Genomic DNA, 24,967 nt, shown 5'->3' on the forward strand with positions numbered 1-24,967 from the left:
TATTGCTTTTTCTTTTTCAGTTTTGTGATTTTTTTTTTTTTTCACTATGAGGATTTTGCTTTTTTTTTTGTTTTGAAACATGCAAAATTGGCTTTCCCAGCATTTCTAGTTTTCTAAATACGTTCTTTATAAAATCGAAATTATGGAACATTTTTATTAGAGCATGAGAAGAAGTTAACTGACATCTGGGTATTACCCAGGGGTGGGGAATCTTTTTTTTTTTTTCTACCAATGGCCATTTGGATGATTATACCATCCCTCAGGGGCCGTACAAATGGTGCTAACTCCGCCCACGAAGTACATCCTGACTTTGGCACTGGTTTCAGGAAGTAATCTTTCATTGCGCGCTCCTCTTAGTTCAGTAATGAACACTGTGTGTACACGCTTACAGAGAAAATTAATTAAAGAAATTAATGGGCCGGGGCCATCAAAATACAGCTGCCGTCCCATGCACTGGGGTCCTCGGGAATGTTCCCGGGGGGCCGGATATAATGTCATCAAGGGTTGTAAACTGCCTGCCCGTGGACCTGAGGTTCCCCACCCCTGATCTACACAGTCTGACACTCCCAGCACTAATTGGACAGTGTCAAATTGTGAAGGACATATTTTATTGATACGGAGAGTGGTAAATCCCAATTTTGTTGCTTTTTTTTCCCATGAGGAATAACAGAAGGATGGCACGCTGCAAAATTCTAGGAAAGAATGCAAATATTTCCTAAAACAGAACTGTCTGTAGAGATCAGAGGTCCTTCATTCTTTTCCGTGTTCTTGCACGTGGACGTCTTTCTGTCATCCATAAAGAAAATCTAGACCGTACTCTAACACTTACTAACACCAACGCCATTATGTGAACACATTAATTACTATGTTATGGGGGAAAAAAATAGGATGGGGTGTTATTAAAATGATATCTGTGCCATAAACTTGAATGGAACATTCGCCAATTTCTCTCTGTGAGCTCCTCCTAGCTGGAGGAAAATGGAGAACTCCTGGCAATCGGAGGCGTTTCAGTGGTCAGATCCACACGATCTAACGGTTACCCCCTATCCACTGGATAGGTGATAATTTGTGTAGACCAGAAGACTTTTTTAAGTTTACAGACTGTGAGTTAGAGTGCAAGAAAACCCCCACAACATGGCCCTTGATGAACGTTCCAGGATTTTTTTTTGTAGATTTTTGATTATTTTTGACCCATTTCAAAAGGAATCGTGGGGTTGGTTGAGCTGGAAGCAAAGAGGAGGTCCAGCTCCATGGACATAAAAATCTTCTTTATTGGTAGATGTTAAAATTCCAAAAAACATCATATCGGCTAGAGCAATAAAAAATACCGACGCGTTTCTGGTGCGTAAAGTACCTTTAGGCCAGAGTCACACTTTCAAGAAACTCGCACAAGTCTCGCCTCTCAATACCCGGCACTGCCGCCGGCACTCGGACCGGAGCACTCAGCTGCATAGAAATACATGCAGCCGCACACTCCGGTCCTGAGTGCCCGGGTATTGAGACCCGAGACTCGTGCGTGTTTCTCGAAAGTGTGACCCCTGGCCTTAGTCATGTTATCATGGTTAGTTGAGCCACATGATACCTGGATGGGAGTGGTGCTGTGCCAGAAGAAATTCAGTAGGCTTTGTGGTGCTCCAAGGAGCCTTACAAATCCAAGATCCCAACTGTGTACAGAAAAATTTTACAATTTTCTGGCCATACACATGATAAGATTGTCTGGCGAGTGTTCACGTGGCAGCAGATCTACTTCCCCTACTCTTCCCCATACAAGAGTGGCTCAGTTGTGTTTTCAGCAAGAAGGAAACTACTGTCAGACACTATGGCAGTGACTTATCTTCCATTGAAAACTAATCATTGTGTGGGGCTCCTCTGCAGCATCGGGCATATTATTTGGAAGGGGTGGCGTTGTGCCAGTAAATAGCCGGTAGGGCTGTGGCGCACCAGAGAGCCACGAAGTACCAGGATCTTAACTGTATACAGAAAAATTCTACAAATTTTTCACCTTAACGGGGTTTCCTGGTTTTGGATAGCCCATGCAAATTTTTTTTTTTTTTTTTTAAGAAAGCTTTTAAGAACCTTTACTCGCCCTTTTGGGTCCAACACAGAGTCTCCACCACTACTCCCGGCGTTTGTTACTGACGTCTCAACAATAGCGCTGCCTACAATAACAAGACACCAAGAGCAACAGAAGAGACTTGGAACTGGACCCGCAGAGGCCGAGTAAAGGATAATTCGTTTTTTTCAAACCAAACCTGCCGTCGGAGAAGAAGGGTTTTCCAAAACAGGAAAAAAACATTAAAACTTGGTAAGGCTCGAAAAAACTGCCAATTGTTGGTTCGACAGACCTGAGTGCTCTTCCACGACAGCGCAAACGTGAAGGAGAGAGGAGAAAGACGCTGCCAGACACCCATACACATCGGACGATCGGCCGGTCCTGCAGAATTTGGTGATTTCGGAGGACTTGTGTAAGGGGAAAAAAAGAATAAGGTTCCCTCAAGGCAGTTGCCCAAAGTTCTTCTCGAGTTGTTTTTTTTTTTTCTGATAAGTCAGTTTAATAGGAATATTTATTAAACTGTTTAGCAGCTCTGCATATTTTGAGTCGCATCAGTGCGTTTTAATATTTTCTTCTTAATTTAGACCGAGCCGCAGTCATACACTCGGGGAACTAATAGAGAATTAAACAGGACTAATTGCTCTTTATGATGTCCCCTTCAGAAGCGCCGCACGCACAGCGCGTTTAGGCTGATGTGATATATTTTGGGCTAATATACAAAAATATGCAAAAACTGTCACGGATGGAAAAAAAGATATAGTAACCACTGAATCTCGAGCAAATTTATCTTCTGTGTCTTGGCTTTATTTTGTAACTTGACTGTAACCCAGATTTTATAATTGATTACAACGCATAACTAGAACACAGTAATGCCGATTTTAGAATTGATGTAAATGCAAATTTTATTAGTCTTCGCTCCAGCCCAGCAATTTCATTCTGCATTAGTTACTGTCCTTCTTTTACAGAGGTGTAACAAACCCTAATGCAAAATTTGTAACGAGTCCACATCCCGTTGTCTCTATCTATGGGGCAAGGAACCTGTTGGGCACCTTTAAATTTCTGTCTCAAGGTGTGAAAAACAAAAACAAAAAAAATCTAAAAAAAAAATTTAAAAAAAATTATTACTTTACTTTCCCACTAAGGCTGGTTTCACACTTGCGTTTTTTTGCGCTGTATTTTAGCGCCAAAAAACGCATGCGCTTTTTTTCCTATATTTTGCATGGGATGCGCTTATGTGCGCATACACATGCGTTTGTATGCGTTTTTACGCGCATGCGTTTTTTTTGTGGTGTGCGCTCGGGCGCACAAAATGCATCCTGTTGCATTTTTTGGGCGTCCGACTTGCCTCAAAAAAATGCATGTGCGCGCAATGCGTTTTTTTACAGCAAGACACCCATTCTAAGTCTATGGGTGCGCATTGGCATGCTCATGTATGCGTTTTTTTGCGCATGCATTTTTTTGTTGACCGTTGGTTAGACAATGGAAATTAGGGGTTTGGGTTAGTTAAGGGGGGGTTAGGGTTTGGGTTAGGGTTAGTATGGTTTGGTTAAGGGTTAGGGTTTAGTGTTAGTTAGGGTTTAGGGTTAGGGTTTGGGTTAGGGTTAGTAGGGTTTGGTTAAGGGTTAGGGTTAGTATGGTTTGGTTAAGGGTTAGGGTATGGTTTGGTTAAGGGTTAGGGTTAGTAAAGTCATGGTTTGGGTTAGTGTGAGGGGCCAACTAATGTTGGAAAAAAACGCAAACGCGGTAAAAACGCACTAAAAACGCATACAAACGCATAAAAACGCTAAGTAGCCTAAGCTCAGGTCTCTGTTCTCCAGTAATCACGGATTGGTACATTTCTAATCTGTCGAAAAGTTGTCTATCCTGCAGGTAGCATTAGAACGTAAAGAGCTGAGAAGATTGATACGTACAGTAAGTTTTGTGGGAAAATATTCAGTATAACATAGTTATTCCTCTAAATCCTGTTTCCTCTGGGCTTGGGAGTCCAGTAGGCAGAGCTATTGAACTCCTAAGGAAGCACAGCAAATACACGCACAGTTAAGTCGCTAACATACAGGTTATAATAAATCTTTTTCAGGTAAAGATTTAGTTAATGGTTTGTATTCCCCATAGATTCCTACATTGTTCCATTCCTGTGTTTTTTTTTTTACCGGTGGACTTATTATTTGCCATAAATATGTGTTTTTTATTTTTTCATTAACCTGGTGTAAATGCTGCTGTTCTCTTGAATCCGTTGATGTTTTTCTTTTGTTCCTGCGCCTCTGCGTTCCTGAGATATGGCCTCCTCTTCCCTGTATATAAATCTAGTCTTGTTAGCCAATAAGGCGTAGTCTTCGAGAAAATGCCCACTGAGAAGATTTGAGGTCGACGCCCATGGGGCTAAAAGATTAGATTTATTGTACTGGGAATAGAAGGTCCTATCTCAGGAACAGAAAGGCGCAGGAACAAAAGAAAAACAACACCGGATTCAGGAGAACAGTGGAATTTATACTAGGTAAAAGAAAAAAATATTTAATGCCAATGACAGTTCCCCTTTAAGCAAAAAAATACAGTCGCCACTTGATTTTTTTTTAAGTAATGCTCACAACTAGGGATGGTGTAAAAGGTGCAAATAGTAATGGAAGGAATTACTTGAATATTAAGACTTTTTGGCTTAACTTGAGCCTTTGAAACATTAGAAAAAGTGTAATTTTGTCCCAGAACGTATCAAGAATATAATACTTTATTCGATAGAAAATAAAAGATTATTTTACGGCGGAATATTAGGAGTTACAGAAAAGACTCAGATCTTCTTTAATTTCCTCCCAAAATGTTGCTTACACTATAGGGATTTAGATGCCTTGTAATTTCCACCTACAACCCATCCACTTGCCTCTAATTGCGTATTCAGTCACCCACCCGTCTCATTAAATATCAGATTATGGAAATATGTCAGTGGGTTTTGCCTCTGGTCTGTAGCCAAACGGGAATGAAAATATCTTCTAATTAGTCCATGTGTGTTTTGTGTTGTGCCGGAGTTTAGACTGCGCCATTTCCTACCCTTATGGCGGAGCGGAAAAAAATCTGCAAATATTACTGTGTAAATGTGTATTCTGCACTTTCCTCTAATGTGCAATATGCTTTTTGGGTTTTTGTCACACGCAGCAATATTGTAGAGGTCTGTTTGCTAGGATTTGAGGGAAATTGATGGAATAACGTTAATTACTGCTATACTAATACCGCCTGATAGAGCTGATGCATGTGCCTGTATTAGGAGTCTCTGGGTTATTGATCAGTAATGCAGTGACTATAGTCTAAACCCAAGAAAAAACAAACAAAATGAGCATATCCCTACAGAAAGTAAATAGTAATACTTCTATTTACTTGCCACTACCTTTTTTGACGACTTCACCACATGGTTGCCTCATTTCCTTTCCGATGACATCAACATTGTCATCATGGGTGACTTCAACATCCCCATTGATACTTCCCACTCAGCTGTCTCTAAGCGTCTATCTCTCACTTCTTCCTTCAGCCTCGCTCAACTCAATGGTCTTCCGCAGCTACCTACAAAGTTGGCCACACATTTCACCCGTCTCTATTCCCTGTCCAACCTCTCTAACTCACCTCTCCCCGTGTCTGACGACAACCTACTTACATTCTCTTTCCTTCCTCTCAGTGTGCACGATCCCTACTTCACAAACTTACACACACTCACAGAAATCTCAAACACCTTGATTTGCACTCACTTTGAGTTTTTTCTCCCTCTTGCAAACATGGGTTCCTTACACAATGCAGATGTTGCCGTCACTTTATATAACATCACAACAGCTGCAGTTATCGAATGGGTTGTGCCCCCTCACACCTACCAAAGCTCGCACAATCAACAGGCAACCCTGGCACACCAACCTGACTACAAAACTGAGGCGGGCTTCCAGGGTTGCTGAGCACAGATGGATAAGATCCCATTCCAAGGAGCACTCCATCACATTCAAACAGTTCCTCACCACTTTCAAGTTCACAGTCACTTCAATGAAACAACCCTATCTCTCATCTCTTATATCCTCCCTGTCACACAACCCTAAACAGCTATTCAACACTTTCAATTCTTTCCTCCATCCTCCAGCATCTCCTCCCTTTCCTCTAATCTCAGCTGAATACTTTGCCTCATTCTTCAAGCAGAAGATCGATAACATCAGAGAAGGCTTTGACCTATACTCCCCAGACTCCCTCCTTATAACTTCTCAGCCCTCCTCCAAAACCAGCTTCTCAATCATTACAGAAGACCAATTTTCCTCTCTACTCTCCAGATCACATCTCACCACCTGTTCACCTAACAATATCCTGTCCCATCTCATCCCAAACCTCACCATAGTCTTCATCCGAATCCTAATCCACCTCATGCTTTAAACATGCCTCGATCACACCCATTCTCAGAAAGCGCTTCACTGACACACCCTCTGTCTAGCTATCACCCAATATCACTTCTCCCCTATACCTCAAAACTAGCGGAGCAAAACGTCCATCTTGGACTGTCCTCCCACCTTTCCTCCTGCTCTCTCTTTGACCACTTTCAATCTGGCTTCCGACCAAATCACTCCACCGAAACTGCCCTAACTAAAGTCACCAATGACCTACTAACTGTCAAATCCAAACAACACTACTCTGTCCTCCTTCTCCTGGACCTGTCCTCGACACAGTGGAACATTCTCTATTACTGCAGACCCTCTCATCTCTTGACATCACAGACTTGTCCCTGTATTGGATCTCTCCATGTCTAATGGACCGGACTTTCAGCTTCTCCCACTTGCACACCACCTCCTCACCTCGCCCCCTACCTGTCGGTGTCTCCCAAGGTTCAATTCTATGACCCATGTTCTTCTCCGTCTACACCTGCGGCTTGGGACAGCTCCTAGAGTTTCACGGCTTTCAGTATCATCTCTAAGGGAGAAAACAAGGGGAACTGCTACCTTGGATCTAATCCTTATAAACAGGGAGGAAATGGTTGAGGAGGTAAAAGTGGCTGGGACCCTAGGAGGTAGCGACCATGCTATTTTAGAATTTTGGATAACTAGAGGCGGAAGACCTGTGAAGACTCAGACGTCAAGGTTAGATTTCAGAAAGGCAGATTTTAAGGGATTCAGAAAGAGAATTGGAGGAATCCAATGGTTGGATATCCTTAAAGACAAAAATGTCCAGGAAGGATGGGAAATCTTGAAAAATGAAATTCTCAAAGCACAGTTGTTAACAATTCCGAAAAGAGGGAAGAATAGGAAGCAGTTAAGGAAACCAGGATGGATGAACACAGAACTTAAGCACATGCTAAAAAGGAAGAAAAAAATGTTTATAAAATGGAAAGAGGGAGGCATATCTAAAGAAGAATATAATGCTGTCTGCAGAACCTGCAGGGCACAAATCAGATTAGCTAAAGCTGAAAATGAATTGAGGCTTGCAAGAGATGTCAAAAGCAATAATAAAGGATTTTGGGGATATGTCAAAAGTAAAAGAAAAGTCAAAGATGCTATAGGATTTTTACAGGATGAAAATGATGAAATGGTAAGACAGGATGTTGAGAAGGCTGAACTTTTAAATTCCTATTTTGCATCTGTTTTCTCTCAGAAAGGAAATGTAACATCAACTGTTATTCACTGTCCTATTAAGGGAATAGAAGAATCCAGGATATCTATAAACAGAAAGATAGTGAGGAAACACTTAGCTAGCCTAAATGAATTCAAGTCTCCAGGTCCAGATGAATTACACCCCAGAGTACTGAAGGAGATAGCAGAAGAAATTTTTGAACCCCTCTCTATAATCTTTGAAAATTCTTGGAGAACAGGAGAAGTGCCAGAAGACTGGAGAAGAGCAAATGTTGTTCCTATCTTCAAAAAGGGGAAGAAGGTGGACCCAGGTAACTATAGGCCGGTGAGTCTGACTTCTATACCAGGAAAGATCTTTGAACAAATTATTAAACAACATGTATGTCAATACCTGGATAAGAATGAAGTGATTAAACAGAGTCAGCATGGGTTTGTAACTAATAAGTCATGTCAGACTAACTTAATTTCCTTCTATGACGGTATCACTGATTGGGTGGATCAAGGAAATGCTGTAGATATAGTATATCTTGACTTCAGCAAAGCATTTGACAAAGTCTCTCATACAATCCTTATTGAAAAAATGATTAAGTATGGAATGGACAAGGCAACTGTTAGGTGGATTCATAACTGGCTTAGTGATCGGACCCAAAGAGTGGTCGTAAATGGCTGCACATCCAGTTGGAAGAATGTCTCAAGTGGGGTACCACAGGGCTCTGTCCTGGGCCCTGTATTGTTCAACATCTTTATCAATGATTTAGATGAAGGAATTGAGGGTAAACTGATTAAATTTGCTGATGACACAAAGCTAGGAGGGATAGCTAATACTAGAGAAGAGAGAGAGAGGATTCAAAAAGATTTAAATAAACTGGAGAAGTGGGCAGCAACTAACAGAATGGTTTTTAACAGGGAGAAATGCAAAGTACTACATCTGGGCAATAAAAATGGAAAAAGCATATATAGAATGGGAGGAATAGGGCTAAGTGACAGCACATGTGAAAAAGACTTGGGTATACTAATAGATCACAGACTGAATATGAGTCAACAGTGTGATGCAGCAGCAAAAAAGGCAAATGCAATTCTAGGATGTATTAACAGAAGCATACAGTCTAGATCACGTGAAGTCATTATTTCCCTCTACTCCTCTTTGGTCAGACCTCATCTGGAATATTGTGTCCAGTTTTGGGCACCACATTTTAAAAAAGACATCAACAAACTGGAGCAAGTTCAGAAAAGAGCGACCAGAATGGTGACCGGTCTGCAAACCCTGTCTTATGAGGAAAGGTTGCAGGATTTGGGAATGTTTAGTTTGCAAAAGAGAAGACTGAGAGGAGACTTAATAGCTGTCTACAAATATCTAAAGGGCTGTCACATTGTAGAAGGATCAACTTTATTCTCATTTGCACAAGGAAAGACTAGAAGCAATGGGATGAAACTGAATGGGAGGAGACACAGATTAGATATTAGAAAAAACTTTTTGACAGTTAGAGTGATCAATGAGTGGAACAGGCTGCCACGAGAAGTGGTGAGTTCTCCTTCAATGGAAGTCTTCAAACAGAGGCTGGACAGACATCTGACTGGGATGATTTAGCGAATCCTGCTTTGAGCAGGGGGTTGGACCAGATGGCCCAGGAGGTCCCTTCCAACTCTACGATTCTATGATTCTATGATTCTATGCTGATGACATACAGATCTACCTCTCAGGACCCGATATCACCTCATTATTAACCAGAATCTCACAATGTCCATCCCCTATTTTATCCTTTTTCTCTGCTCAATTTCTAAAACTTAACATGGACAAAACCGAATTCATTCCACCCCCCCCCCCAGACCTATCCATCAACGTCAATGGCTGCTCACGCTCCCCAGTCTAGGAATCTTGCTGCCTCGGTTTAACCCTTACTTTGATCTCTCCATCAAACCACATATCCTGCTGCCCGACTAATCCACCTGTACCCCTGCTATTCCCCAGCCTCCCCCCTCTGTCAATCCCTGCACTGGCTCCCCATTACCCAGAGACTACAATTCAAAACCCTAACCATGACATACAATGCCATCCACAACCTGTGTCCTCCATACATCTGTGACCTCGTCTGCCAGTACTTACCTGTACGCAACCTCCGATCCTCACAAGATCTCCTTCTCTACTCCCCTCTTATCTCCTCTTCCCACAATCACAAGATTTCTCCCGCGCATCCCCCATACTCTGGAACTCTCTACCACAACATATCAGACTCTCGCCTACCTTGGAAACCTTCAAAAAGAACCTGAAGACCCACCTCTTCCGACAAGCCTACAACCTACAGTAACCATTGTTCCACCATACGACCAGCTCTACGCTCACCTCAGATTGTGAGCCCTCGCGGGCAGGATCCTCTCTCCTCCTGTACTAGCCGTGACTTGTATTGTCCAAGATTATTGTCCTTGTTTTTATTATGTATGCCCCTTTTCACATGTAAAGTGCCATGGAATAAATGGCGCTATAATAATAAATAATAATAAATAGTACATGTAATTAACATAAGATACTTAGTTAACATCATGTACATAAAAAAAAGACATAAAATCCATCAAACCACGACAAGGTGAACCCATAGGGTCAGTCCTAACCTGTCTCTTAAATTAAAACCTTATCTTGTGTCAAACAAAATTAATGTTGCTGTTGGGTATATATGCTCATTTTTTTTTTTATTGAGTTTTGTCTGGGAAATGGCCACAAACACATGGTAAGGTTTTAATATTAAAGCCCGGTTAGGACCATCCCCGATGGGGTCACCTTGTTGTAGTGTTACGGCTTTTTTGCTTTTTTTAAAATCTAAATGACGTTAACTAAGTACCCTATGTTTAAATGTATTATTACTATTTACTTGCTGTAGGGTTTATGCTCATTTTGTGTGTTTTTTTCTTGGGTTTTATCTATGAATGTACTCTTACTTTGCATGTATACCAGCTTATAGTAGTACAATCTCTTGTACTTTGGACAAATGGGGCACAGCCACCATTTCTAAGCTAAGCATTTCATCTGTATGGCTTCTCTTGGATGGGTGGGTGTCTCAGTAGGGACCATAGACTGCTGTACGCCCATATGTACCTCTGTATGTGTATGCATCAGCTCTTTTATATAGTACATAAAGTTGTTTTTTCATTTTTTTTTTAATGGAATATTTAATCACTTTTTTCCCCAATATAGCACCATATGGCAGCACGAATTAACACTTTTGGTGCGATTTAAAGGGGCCACGATGCATGTTTGCATCAAGTTATCATTTTTTCTGTTTTTTTTTTTTTTTTAAATTTTATCATTTGACCAGCTCCATTCTAGAAATCTATTATGGGAATTTTTTAAGACTGAAGTTCGTGCAAAATTTCCATGTTAGAAAGTTGACGAAAAGCAAATAACTACTAAATATTAGTGGTTGGAGCCCATGTGAGGATAGTTTTCATATAAAACATAAACAGTTTTGCATTTGCACTGAAATTAATGCCACGGAACCCCACCTTCCCCCCGAACTCAGGTGCATGGGACCAGCTTAAGGAAGCTGACATTTTTTGTTTCTAAAGACTGGTGCCACCTACAGGGCAATAATAGGTACTACACCCAATTTTTGACCTGGTTTCTGATATCACATTTTCTTGGTCTGCAATATCGAGCATTTAATTTTTTTTTATTATTTATTTTTTTATTTTTCTACTTTTTTATTCCTTCATTTTTTTTTTTTTATTTTTTTTTTTAATTCCTAGAATTGCCCGCCGGGTGGGAGAAGATTGAAGATCCTGTTTACGGAGTCTACTATGTAGAGTGAGTAATCCTTATTGCTTTTCACTACAGCTTGTATATATTGGTACATCAAAATGAATATATACCGTATATATGAAAGAGGAGATTCAGTCGTTCCCCAAAATTATATACTAGTAATTATACTGCTTTAAAACAAGTAATGCTGCCAGTAATAATGATTAATGCCTTCCCTTTAAAAAGTAATAATGCCACCCCTAACAAAAAAAAAATATATATTTATATAAAACATAATAAAAAAATAGCAATGGTTGTCTGAGTTTAGGAAGAAGGCTCACCTTATTTTTTCCTCATGTGCCATTATTTACCTTCCTGATTTTTCCTGGCAATATCCCATTAAATCGCTCTCAGAATGATTGTGGCTAATGCTAAGTTGCCTGAGTATGAGTCTATGGGGCCATTCACTTGTCCCTAATTTAATTGGTCCGCGTAAAATCACGAAGACATGTCTGATTTATCGACAAAGCAGGTCTATGGGTCCGCGGGAAAAAAAAAATCGGACCTCGCTCGGATGACATCAGAGTGCAGTCTGATTTTCATGAAGTGTCACATAGAAGAAGGTGGATAAACTTTTTTTCCTTTCTCCACGTACGGGGAGAAACGGACGACGCCAGGACCACACTCTGATCAAAATCATTGTTTGCGTGATTCCTGTGTGTTAGAAAAACGGACATCTGAACGAGGTCTTAAATTGTTTTTTTTTTCTGGAAGGCTTTTAGGGCATTCCCTGATACATTGGAACTTGGAGCTGCAATACCCAACAAAACCTATTGATAAAGGAGGCGCTGTTTCAGGGGAAAAAAAACTTTTTTTTTTTTTTTTTAGTCTCAAATGACTTCTTTGTCATCTATTACAGCGACACATAGGGTAAAAACCCAGAAAACTGCTTCCATGTAAAATAATATGATGTCGTGCAGAAGTATGGAAATCCTAGAATAACATTCCGGCTGGGTTATGGCTCCGCGCTACCGTATAGAGCCATCCTATGGCAGCACGCTCGCTTTAGGACTTTAGCAGATGGTTATTTATAAGGTTGTTTGTCAGGTTTTCTTTTTTTTTTTTCCCCTCTTATGGCCGGATAAACATCCTGACAATTCACGGCCCCAATGCACCTTATTCCTGTCCTTCAATAAAAGCCATTAATGACGTCACCGTCTTCCTCCACAGTCACATAAACAGGAAAACACAGTACGAGAATCCTGTCCTTGAAGCCAAACGCAAGAAGCAGCTCGGACAGCAGCCGGCAGAAGGTGAGTCCGTCTCTGGGTGCGTTCTCATCACTTATAGAGGGCTTATCATTGGATATCTCCACCTGGATGGGACCTGTTCTGAAGGGGCTGTGTGCTTTAGAAGAAAAAAAAAAAGGAATTCAAGGTTAAAGGGGTTAAAAATCGGCACCGGTGCCAAAAAAAAACCATGAGTGCCATAGTAGTGTGCACGCCATGGCCACCAGCCCAGCCACTTCTATAGGTGTGTGAGAGGTAGTGAACGGGAGTGATGATCAGACGAGGCTGACGCTTGTTTTCACAGTCAGGGATGGGGATTGGGACTGTCCGGATAGGGGATTGATGTTGGGGATAAACCCCTTTAATAGAGACAAGGTCTCTCGCTCTGCAGGACTCTGCACTTGTGTATTTTGCATCAACAACCCATTGATTTACCGGTAATATGGGTGTAATGCTTAGTTTCTCCTGCGGGGGAGCTGCAGGGAAAACAAAACACTAGCTTGTAGTTACTCTATTATTTTACATCCGATCACTGTCACCCAGCACCTACTTTTGAATCAGGTTATTGTCGGCGACCCGATAAAAAAAAAAAAAATCTTATCTGCTTAAAATTCTAATAAAAAGGGAGTAAAAAACATTTCAACTTTTGAGAGTCGAGTAATTACATGGTTATATTTATATATTTCCCATGAACCATTTCATTTGTTGTGAACTCCGTAAAATCTTATTAATACACTTTTCCCAATTTGCATTAAATAAATAAATAAATTAAAAAACAAATCTCTCTCTCTCTCTCTATATATAATATATATTTTATGTATATATAAACATATTTTATATAATATATATACATATATATTTTATATAATACATAAGCAAAAAAAAAAATATATATATATACATTGCTAAAAAAGGGAAACAGCATAAAAATATAAAAAAAGTGAACTTTAATGCCCAATGGCGTGGCGACGTTTCGGATATAAAATATAGAAGTTTTATTTGTTGCTTTTGAGCAATTTTTTTAATGTTTTTTTGCTTTCCTGTTTGTAGCGGGGAGAAGCTCCCATCGGTCACAGTCTCATTTATGCCGTTCTGCTGCTTTCCTAGATCAATGAGACATCGCAGTCTGGAAGTTTTATTAGGGTTTTGCCTGTAGTTAAAGCTCTTTTAGCAGACGCAGCGGGGCTTGGGCTCGCAGATCAGTGACCACAGTGAATGTAGATGGTAACTGTGGGGTGTTTGAGCAGAGACTACCAAGCGTTCCTTGCTAAGGTCACCCTGAGTACTAGATCCACAGGGGGGCACCCTGAGACTAATATCTACAGCGGAGAAGGAAGGAAAATGCACGTCTTCATCGAGGGCTGAAAATTCTGAATTCATTCGCCAGACGCCGCCACTGATGGACCCAATTTGCTGTGGCACATGTATCGCTAATCTTGTTCTATTCATACATTTGCAAATGCGCTGTATCCGACCTGATCTGATTTCTCCCCGTGTAACTACCACTCCCAGCATGGGCTAATAAACAATAGTACATCGGAAACAAGTGACCCTTTATTCTTTCCTGTTGTTCTAGAAGCACTTGGGAAGCTTAAGCAATATGATAAGAGGCCACGTCTCTTATTAAAAAATAAAAAAGATCAAAAACCCCACAGGGGGAAGAAAAAAAGAGAAATAAAATCCTAATTTTGTATTAATTTAATTGGTGTTATTTTACATTTTTTCCCTTTTTCAAAAAAAAAAAATCCATGCAGCTAGCACAAAAAAAAAAATCATAGCCAAATTACCATCCTCACCTCGCCTTTTCTAATACTGCCTGGGTTCCCCACCTTTTCTAACACTGCCTGGGTTCCCCGCCGGTCCTAATGCTTTCCCTTCCATTTGGCACAAGCATGTGACTGCAGCAGCCAATCACGGGCCACAGAGGTGACCAACGCATCACCCTTGTGGCCAGTGATTGGCTGTAGAAGTCACATGTCTGTACAGCTAATCATTGATTGGTTTGCAGTGGTCACAAGTCTGACCCGGCAGGAGGAGAAATCACGGTTTACCGATCTGTGCCAAGTGATAGGCGTGACACGTTATAGTTGGCGCAGACTGTCGTCCATACTCATGGATTTGCTTAGGGAAGGTGATTGGCTACTGGATTTCTGTTTTATCGGTTGAACACGGATGCTTATATTTCGTCTTCCTTTTATATCCACAGAGTGGACAGGAGAACACCCGCCACTCGCGCCTCCACCCCTTACTCTTCCCAACAACCTCACACCAAAAAAGAAGGAACCAGCAAGAGACCCTTCCAACCACGGTAATTCTAAAACATGAAAAATACAAGGAATTTATAGAGTATCGTTGCAGGGGCCAGACATTGGACTCTGGTTAGCCCCAAAATGACCCTCTGCCCCATTTTTATAAATGGCAGATGGTAACGGTGGCTCTGATTTTGGATTTTTGAATCTTATAACTTTGCGATCTTTTCTTAATTATCATTTCAGCTAAACCATTCTTCACGAGAAATCCATCCGAACTAAAAGGAAAGTTCATTAACACAAAACTGAGGAAAAGCACCCGAGGTTTTGGATTCACTGTGGTTGGCGGAGATGAACCGGATGAGTTTCTTCAGATAAAAAGCTTGGTTCTTGACGGCCCTGCAGCACTAGACGGCAAGATGGAAACGGGTATGAATATTATTAAATTAATTGGGTCTGCCAATTTTGGTTATTTGTGGGTAATATCAGAGATAATTCTAATTTTTGCCATTTCCTTCATCACAGGTGATGTTATTGTCAGTGTAAATGAGACCTGCGTACTGGGATACACCCATGCTCAAGTTGTAAAGATCTTCCAGTCTATACCCATCGGTGAAAACGTTGACCTTGAACTTTGCAGAGGGTATCCACTTCCATTCGACCCTGATGATCCCAACACAAGTCTGGTGACATCGGTGGCCATACTGGATAAAGACCCTATCATTGTCAATGGACAAGAAACGTATGACTCTCCATCCAGCAACAGTAGTAAAACTAGAAAAGCCAATAACTTAAAGGAGCCAAGGCCAAGCAGCCCCGTGGAGGTGTCTTCAAATGGGTCCCATGGTTACCCAAATGACACCGTCTCTTTGGCTTCCTCTATAGCAACGCAACCCGAACTCATTACGGTGCATATAGTTAAAGGGCCAATGGGATTTGGCTTCACTATAGCGGATAGTCCTGGCGGTGGTGGCCAGAGAGTGAAACAGATTGTAGACAGTCCCCGCTGCCGTGGACTCAAAGAAGGAGATCTCATTGTGGAAGTAAATAAGAAGAATGTGCAGACTCTTACACATAATCAAGTTGTGGATTTACTGATCGAATGTCCAAAGGGGAGTGAAGTTACTCTGTTGGTGCAAAGAGGAGGTAAGAGTTGGAGACTTTGCATGTATTAGATATAAATTATACTTAAACATTTGTGAAGGACATTAATGCAGATTTTATTATTTCTTTTTGAAAGGTCTTATGGTGGCCATACGCAAGAAAACTAAAGGCTCCAACTAATGCACGTTTGGTCAATGTTAGCAAAGCTGGCCAACCCACCTAATGAGTCCCTCTAATGAGTCCCTCCAAAGTTGATCGCGATTTTTTAATAAGCAGTGGTATTGCACTTCCTTTTAACATTGTTCTCGGCAGCACAGGGTAAATTGCTCCCGAGGGCAATTTTAAGCAAGCTTAAAAATAATTTCACTTGACGAACAAGCAGTTTTGCCCTTTTATCGGGATTGCTGGCATGTTTAGACTGGTTGTTTATCAAGAATTGGCCAGTACTGCCTAAAGATGACGCACTTATAGACTATGGAGCTTCCATTTTGGTTGCCCAATCGAGGAAACTGTTTTTAGGATCTGGATAATTTCCATCCAAGATATTGGGATAGTTTGGTAATTTATAAATCTCAACTTCTTTGTCCAAGGAAATGCAAGCTTAAAAATAATTTCACCCTTCAGACAAGCATTTTGCTCGTTCATCAGGTGATTGCCGATCTAGTTGGACAGTCTGATGACAGGTAAACAAGCTTTCCTAGGTAAGCTTGTTCCTGATTATTGGCCAGGGTCGATGGGTCCTTAACTTATATTCCAGAAGAAGGCTTCCAAGCATCCGGCAGAGAATAGGGTAGAGTTGGCTTTCTGAATCATAATTACAATGGTAAAATTGTTGGAATATCTTCTCTATATCAAACTCTAGTAGTCAACGGAAGTTCTTGACATCTCCCCAAACATGCATGATTCATGGCCTTATCAGCAGATTGGCCGTGATTCACCAGCTGAAAAATTAGTTCTTGGAAACATACATCAGGATAGGACCTCAATGTGTTATCGGTGGAGATCTGAGATCTCTCATCGGCACAGTGATGGTCCCTCAGGAATACTAGGAACAGCCTAAAGACAAAAGTGGTGCTGTGTCTGGGGAGGGAAAAAAAGAAAAACAGATCCTTTTTTGTAAATCTCGACAAACCCATACATTTATGGCCTCTGCGGCCATTGATAGTTTGCTTATGACCTTAAACACAAGTGTTTAATTAAAGTATATGAATAAATGCAAGCTTTCAGTTTTCGAAGGCCATTCTGTTATTTGGCAGGTTTATTGAAAATGCTTTTTACTTTATTGCCAGTCTTTTGAATATTGACTGAATGGAAATGAAACATTAGTAGTTAATTGGATTAGTGTAAATGGTGGTAAAGCTGAGAATGGGTTTTCAGCACTGGGAGCAATGGGCCAGAAAATGAGCAATATGTCTCGGGTAAATATAGACGTTAATGTTCACCAAGAAGCCAAATCAAGACATCGTACTGTCTAAATATACACATTGAGACTTAAATTTATCAGTTCCTTGCTTCCACCCCATTATTTGTCCATCATTGGACTTTTCCATATTGTTAACTACGATAACCTAAAGCCGTCTCCTGCCAGAAAGCCGTGAAACATCCTGTAGCATCGCCTCATGTCGCTGCCTCCCACCAATGTAACCAGGGGAGCTTTAGAGGGACATGGACAAGGGCGGTGAGATGATAAGGTATTTGGGAAAGTTACCTGTTTTATGAGTGTATCTCACCTAGAAAAAGTTCCACATTGCCGTCTATACCCCAAAAACAAGTTCAAGTTTTCAGAAGATGGTGTTTCTTCTTATATCATTGATTGTGTCGCAAGTGCCAGTTGAGCTTTGTCTCATACAAATCCTGACCTAGGTTATGTTCACATGTTGCGTTTTTTTTTTTCTGCTCATGGCAATAAAGAAGCTTACAAAAAGATGATTTTGCTGCATTTTTTATTGTCTCTTGCGCATGCTGATAAAGTTTAGTGCACTACCTCCCCCACAAAAAAGTCACGATGCAACTTCCTTAAGGATTTTGCACCAAAAAGCAGCAAAACCTACGTTTTTGCACTTGCTCATTGCTTTCTGTGGGTGAAAAAAAAGGTGCAAAAACGCTGAAAGTGACCTGTTGCAGTTTTCCAAATCAGTCATGAAAAATAAAACAATGTGTGTGCAGGAGATTTCTGAAATCTCATAGCCTTTGCTGCTACTGTAAAACGCAGCTTAAAATTTGCATTAAAAAATGCAGCAAAAACGCAATATGTGAATATAGTCTTCATTTTAAAGGGAGTATCCGGTGGTATGGTAATGATAAACTTTCCTTAAGTCCGGCACACACATGAGTACGCTGTCGGCCAGTAAGCAACTTGGCCGGCTCACACACAGGAGCACTTGATCGTCTGGGCGCCCCTATGTTCTCTATGAGAGACGTGTGTCTGGCGTCTGCTTATTTTCCGGAAAAACAAATCAATTGGCAGTCCAAAATCAGACATGCCGGGTTGATATCTCCCCAGACAATAAATTGTTTGGGGCTCCCATACACATTAGAGTCACCGTCAAACTCTTCGATACCTGCAGGTGCAGACGCCATTAGTCTAAAGTGTATGGGGACCTTATGTTTAGATTATCAATTTCAGATTGATCTGAAACCCACCACTTCCATTGATCATTTGTTTTACACTCTGGTGTCGGCTGGACCTAAACACAGATCTGTTGACAGTGTTATGGCAATTTTCGGGTACTGCAGATCAGCATGAAAAGAAGCTGGTCTCGGTACAGCAGATCACCATGAGAAGGAGAAGTTCTCAGGTACTGTCTGTCAGCATGAGAAGCAGTTCTCGGGTACTGCAGATCAGCATGAGAAGAAGCAGTTCTCAGGTACTGTCTATCAGCATGAGAAGAAGCAGTTCTCGGGAACTGCAGATCAGCATGAGAAGAAGCAGTTCTAAGGTACTACAGATCAGCATGAGAAGAAGCAGTTCTTGTTTCCTGCCATCAGCATGAGAAGCAGTTCTCGGGTCCTGCCATCAGCATGAGAAGAAGCAGTTCTTGGGTAGTGCAGATCAGCATGAGAAGAAGCAGTTCTCTGGTACTGCAGATCAGCATGAGAGGAAGCAGTTCTCGGGTACTGCAGATCACCATGGGAAGAAGCAATTCTCGGGTACTGCAGATCACCATTAGATGGAGCAGTTCTCGGGTACTGCAGATCACCATTAGATGGAGCAGTTCTCGGGTACTGCCGATCAACATGGGAAGAAGCAGTTCTCGGGTACTGCAGATCAGCATGAGAAGAAGCAGTTCTCTGGTACTGCAGATCAGCATGAGAGGAAGCAGTTCTCGGGTACTGCAGATCACCATGGGAAGAAGCAATTCTCGGGTACTGCAGATCACCATTAGATGGAGCAGTTCTCGGGTACTGCAGATCACCATTAGATGGAGCAGTTCTCGGGTACTGCCGATCAACATGGGAAGAAGCAGTTCTCGGGTACTGCAGATCAGCATGAGAAGAAGCAGTTCTCGGGTACTGCAGATCAGCATGAGAAGAAGCAGTTCTCAGGTACTGCAGACCACCATGGGAAGAAGCAATTCTCGGGTACTGCAGATCACCATTAGATGGAGCAGTTCTCGGGTACTGCCGATCAACATGGGAAGAAGCAGTTCTCGGGTACTGCAGATCAGCATGAGAAGAAGCCGTTCTAAGGTACTACAGATCAGCATGAGAAGAAGCAGTTCTCGGGTCCTGTCATCAGCATGAGAAGAAGCAGTTCTCGGGTACTGCAGATCACCATGAGAAGGAGCAGTTTTTGGGTAGTGCAGATCAGCATGAGAAGAAGCAGTTCTCGGGTACTGCAGATCAACATGAGAAGAAGCAGTTCTCGGGTACTGCAGATCACCATGAGAAGAAGCAGTTCTCGGGTACTGCCGATCAACATGGGAAGAAGCAGTTCTCGGGTACTGCAGATCAGCATGGGAAGAAGCAGTTCTAAGGTACTACAGATCAGCATGAGAAGAAGCAGTTCTCGGGTCCTGTCATCAGCATGAGAAGAAGCAGTTCTCGGGTACTGCAGATCACTATGAGAAGAAGCAGTTCTCGGGTACTGCAGATCAGCATGAGAAGGAGCAGTTTTTGGGTAGTGCAGATCAGCATGAGAAGAAGCAGTTCTCGGGTACTGCAGATCAACATGAGAAGAAGCAGTTCTCGGGTACTGCAGATCACCATGAGAAGGAGCAGTTCTCGGGTACTGCAGATCACCATGAGAAGAACTAGTTCTAAGGTACTACAGATCAGCATGAGAAGAAGCAGGTCTTGGGTACTGCAGATCAGCTTAAGAAGAAGCAGTTCTCGGGTACTGCGGATCAGCATGAGAAGAAGCAGTTCTCCGGGTACTGCAGATTAGCATGAGAAGAAGCAGTTCTCCGGGTACTGCAGATCAGCATGAGAAGAAGCAGTTCTCCGGGTACTGCAGATCAGCATGAGAAGAAGCAGTTCTCCGGGTACTGCAGATTAGCATGAGAAGAAGCAGTTCTCAGATACTGCAGATCAGCTTGAGAAGGCGCAGTTCTCGGGTACTCCAGATCACTATGAGAAGAAGCAGTTCTCGGGTACTGCAGATCAGCATGAGAAGAAGCAGTTCTCAGATACTGCAGATCAGCATGAGAAGGCGCAGTTCTCGGGTACTCTAGATCACTATGAGAAGAAGCAGTTCTCGGGTACTGCAGATCAGCATGAGAAGAAGCAGTTCTCGGGTACTGCAGATCACTATGAGAAGAAGCAGTTCTCGGGTACTGCAGATCACCATGAGAAGAAGCAGTTCTCGGGTACTCCAGATCACTATGAGAGGAAGCAGTTCTCGGGTACTGCAGATCACCATGAGAAGAAGCAGTTCTCGGGTACTCCAGATCACTATGAGAGGAAGCAGTTCTCGGGTACTGCAGATCACTATGAGAGGAAGCAGTTCTCGGGTACTGCAGATCACTATGAGAAGAAGCAGTTCTCGGGTACTGCAGATCACCATGAGAAGAAGCAGTTCTCGGGTACTCCAGATCACTATGAGAGGAAGCAGTTCTCGGGTACTGCAGATCACTATGAGAGGAAGCAGTTCTCGGGTACTGCAGATTAGCATGAGAAGAAGCAGTTCTCAGATACTGCAGATCAGCATGAGAAGGCGCAGTTCTCGGGTACTCTAGATCACTATGAGAAGAAGCAGTTCTCGGGTACTGCAGATCAGCATGAGAAGAAGCAGTTCTCGGGTACTGCAGATCACTATGAGAAGAAGCAGTTCTCGGGTACTGCAGATCACCATGAGAAGAAGCAGTTCTCGGGTACTCCAGATCACTATGAGAGGAAGCAGTTCTCGGGTACTGCAGATCACCATGAGAAGAAGCAGTTCTCGGGTACTCCAGATCACTATGAGAGGAAGCAGTTCTCGGGTACTGCAGATCACTATGAGAGGAAGCAGTTCTCGGGTACTGCAGATCACTATGAGAAGAAGCAGTTCTCGGGTACTGCAGATCACCATGAGAAGAAGCAGTTCTCGGGTACTCCAGATCACTATGAGAGGAAGCAGTTCTCGGGTACTGCAGATCACTATGAGAGGAAGCAGTTCTCGGGTACTGCAGATTAGCATGAGAAGAAGCAGTTCTCAGATACTGCAGATCAGCATGAGAAGGCGCAGTTCTCGGGTACTCTAGATCACTATGAGAAGAAGCAGTTCTCGGGTACTGCAGATCAGCATGAGAAGAAGCAGTTCTCGGGTACTGCAGATCACTATGAGAAGAAGCAGTTCTCGGGTACTGCAGATCACCATGAGAAGAAGCAGTTCTCGGGTACTCCAGATCACTATGAGAGGAAGCAGTTCTCGGGTACTGCAGATCACCATGAGAAGAAGCAGTTCTCGGGTACTCCAGATCACTATGAGAGGAAGCAGTTCTCGGGTACTGCAGATCACTATGAGAGGAAGCAGTTCTCGGGTACTGCAGATCACTATGAGAAGAAGCAGTTCTCGGGTACTGCAGATCACCATGAGAAGAAGCAGTTCTCGGGTACTCCAGATCACTATGAGAGGAAGCAGTTCTCGGGTACTGCAGATCACTATGAGAGGAAGCAGTTCTCGGGTACTGCAGATTAGCATGAGAAGAAGCAGTTCTCAGATACTGCAGATCAGCATGAGAAGGCGCAGTTCTCGGGTACTCTAGATCACTATGAGAAGAAGCAGTTCTCGGGTACTGCAGATCAGCATGAGAAGAAGCAGTTCTCGGGTACTGCAGATCACTATGAGAAGAAGCAGTTCTCGGGTACTGCAGATCACCATGAGAAGAAGCAGTTCTCGGGTACTCCAGATCACTATGAGAGGAAGCAGTTCTCGGGTACTGCAGATCACCATGAGAAGAAGCAGTTCTCGGGTACTCCAGATCACTATGAGAGGAAGCAGTTCTCGGGTACTGCAGATCACTATGAGAGGAAGCAGTTCTCGGCTACTGCAGATCAGCATGAGAAGAAGCAGTTCTCTGCAATGCAGCTAACGCTGGAGGTGGTAACAGCTGATCAGTGGGGGTGCCAGATCCCCACCTCTCTGATGTTAATAACCTATTGTATGGGATAGATCATCGATATCATAATAGTAGACACCCCTTTAAGCCGGCTATACCCATCAGATAACCATTGGCCGAAAATGCATTTAGTCTTAATGGGGAGAGGGAAGAAAGCTAATGACAGATACCTTTGTTGGCGACTTTCTACACTGGCAACAAAAGAAGATCAGACACTGAAATTTAACAAATTCCTGATTCTTAACAAACAGCCAATCCCTGCATGTGTTACAACTGTCTTAACAGCCGCGAGACATGCAGCCGCGGGGACTCAAACATATTTTTCAAGCACGACGAAGACACTCGGTTAGCACCCGAGCATCGGAGGATAACATCTTATCCAAGCACGTTTGCTCATCACTATTTGTCACTCCTTTATTTGGCTCTTTCTGAGCCCCTCTCAGCTGTTTTATGATCACAGACCACACCAAAGTCCAACGTGCAGCAAAACAAAGTGTGTAAAAGTCAAACCGGGCAAAATTTGTAATGACGCCCAATGACCAAAATTATTTTTAGCCCCAATCACATACAATGAAAAGTCCCCAAAGATGGACAGCCCTTTTTTAATATAGTCCTTAAGAGCAATTTCTTAATTTAAGAAAGTATTTTTTTTCCTGTTTGATGTAGTTTGCAATGGAACTAAGTGTACATATTATTGTGGCACATGCTGCTTTCTTCCCTTCTTAAACACTTCAGTGATTTATCACCGTGCCGCAGCACATCCCGGACATGAAAGAGCAGCACTGTTTGCTGGATCCGTCCAGCTGCGCAGCCTCCTTTTATTCGAGCAGCGTGTCGCACCAAGCAGTAGTGAAATAGACACCCCATACCCGCTTTAATCAAAAGTCATCTGTAGACTTTTGATTGTTAAATAGCAGATTTTACACGAGCGCCACAAGCTCAGATTCATTAAATTAGCTTTAAGTCGGCTTTATATTTATTTCATGGAACAAAATGCCTTGCTGGTATATGAAATGTTTATTCGTGCCTCTGACTGGGCGGCTTGTATGGATTACCAAATTCTCGTTCTTGGTCAAACATCATTCATTTGATTTTTCTCTACATAATCTCTTTAGACAATACCGTTTTGTTTTAAGGGTCTTAAGACCCCCCATAAACTGTAGATAGTTGTGGTCCAAGTGATGGTTCAGGCGACCATTTGGCTAGCAGTGATCTTGGCCATGTCTCCCAGACACGCTCTTGTGTTCTTGTGTTCTCTACGCGAGACAGCTACCTGTCATCTCTAGTGACCGTTTATATCTACAAAAGGATCTCCAGTCCAAAATCATCCAAGCCAGATCTCCATCTCCCTCGATATGTTCTGTCCGGGGCATTAGACGAACAACCCGAATCCATTGGTTTCATCACGTTCAGCCTTTCGGTAATCTAAGTTTTATGATCAGCTGGGATCCAACCTGACCGTCAGCGATCAAGTTCCCTGCAGCGCCACCACATGGAAATCGAAGCATTGCACTTTGAGGAGGTCCATAGACAAGTGGGGTCCTCCAGAGTGAGTGAAACTCTCTGTAGTTGTTCTCCTCTCTTGGGTAATGGATAATAATCCTGAATAAAGATCCTCCTCTATCAACTCAGAATTTCCTAAAAATCGATTTGAAAATGGGATCACTTAACTATAGAACTCACGAACTAATTTAGAAAATTCCTGTGTATAAAAAGGGTTCCTTTTACAATAACCCAATCACAGGTTGCTCACCAGCTATCAACTGATCTGTGTAAGGAAACGTTTCCATTTTCCCTGCAGCGTTCCCGCAGGAGAAGTGAAGCATTACACTATCAAATTCGTGTTCTGGCCGAGTAATGTGTAAACATTAGGGGTCCTCCAGTGCAAGAAATGTTCTTTGTAGTTTTTGGTGGGCTATAGCTCTATAGATAACACTGGTCAACAGCATTTTTGGTGCCAAAGATATTTCATCGAATTTAGGGTATTTTTGGGGTGCTGATTCTGAATATGTCATCAGTTTTGCCAGATTGGCTCAAGTTTTTGAGATTTTTGGTATCTTATTTATAGCACTTGTTGGTAAATGCGACGCATCATCTCATTAATTTCTTTGGATTAGTACTTGAACTGAGCAGTTCTCAATATAGTTTTGTGTTAATTAGTGTTCTAAAAGTTTGTTCATAGCTTGATTTTTGCACTAACTTTATGTTGTTGTCTGTTTTCCAGTGAAAAGCATGAACTCATCATGAAGAAGTTGTCTTAACGATCCAGACTCATTCTGTTACATTTGTGGTGAATATACACTGCCAAAACATAGAAGAAACATAACACACTTCGTAAAAAAAGTGTATTTTGCCTATTTTGGGGTTATGCTTGGGGACCAAGACAAGTTTTGGGCACCACACATAGTGTGCAAAGCATGTATCGAA

The 24,967-nt window shown here is 42.2% G+C and overlaps 1 protein-coding gene across 10 annotated transcripts in view; it reads left to right on the forward strand.

Annotated features, from left to right (window-relative positions):
- The window catches only part of MAGI1 (membrane associated guanylate kinase, WW and PDZ domain containing 1), a 498,523-nt gene that overhangs the window by 386,665 nt on the left and 86,891 nt on the right, over positions 1–24,967 (forward strand). For all 10 annotated transcript variants that reach the window (XM_073569761.1, XM_073569757.1, XM_073569759.1 and 7 more), the window contains 5 exons: positions 11,368–11,425; positions 12,590–12,672; positions 14,855–14,956; positions 15,144–15,326; positions 15,423–16,043. In XM_073569761.1, coding sequence (XP_073425862.1) covers positions 11,368–11,425; positions 12,590–12,672; positions 14,855–14,956; positions 15,144–15,326; positions 15,423–16,043 — 1,047 coding nt within the window. The remainder of the gene's footprint in view (positions 1–11,367; positions 11,426–12,589; positions 12,673–14,854; positions 14,957–15,143; positions 15,327–15,422; positions 16,044–24,967) is intronic.

This window comes from Dendrobates tinctorius, unplaced genomic scaffold (assembly GCF_039654945.1).
Source record: "Dendrobates tinctorius isolate UK_male_01 unplaced genomic scaffold, ASM3965494v1 ptg000027l, whole genome shotgun sequence".
Taxonomy (NCBI): Eukaryota; Metazoa; Chordata; class Amphibia; order Anura; family Dendrobatidae; genus Dendrobates; species Dendrobates tinctorius.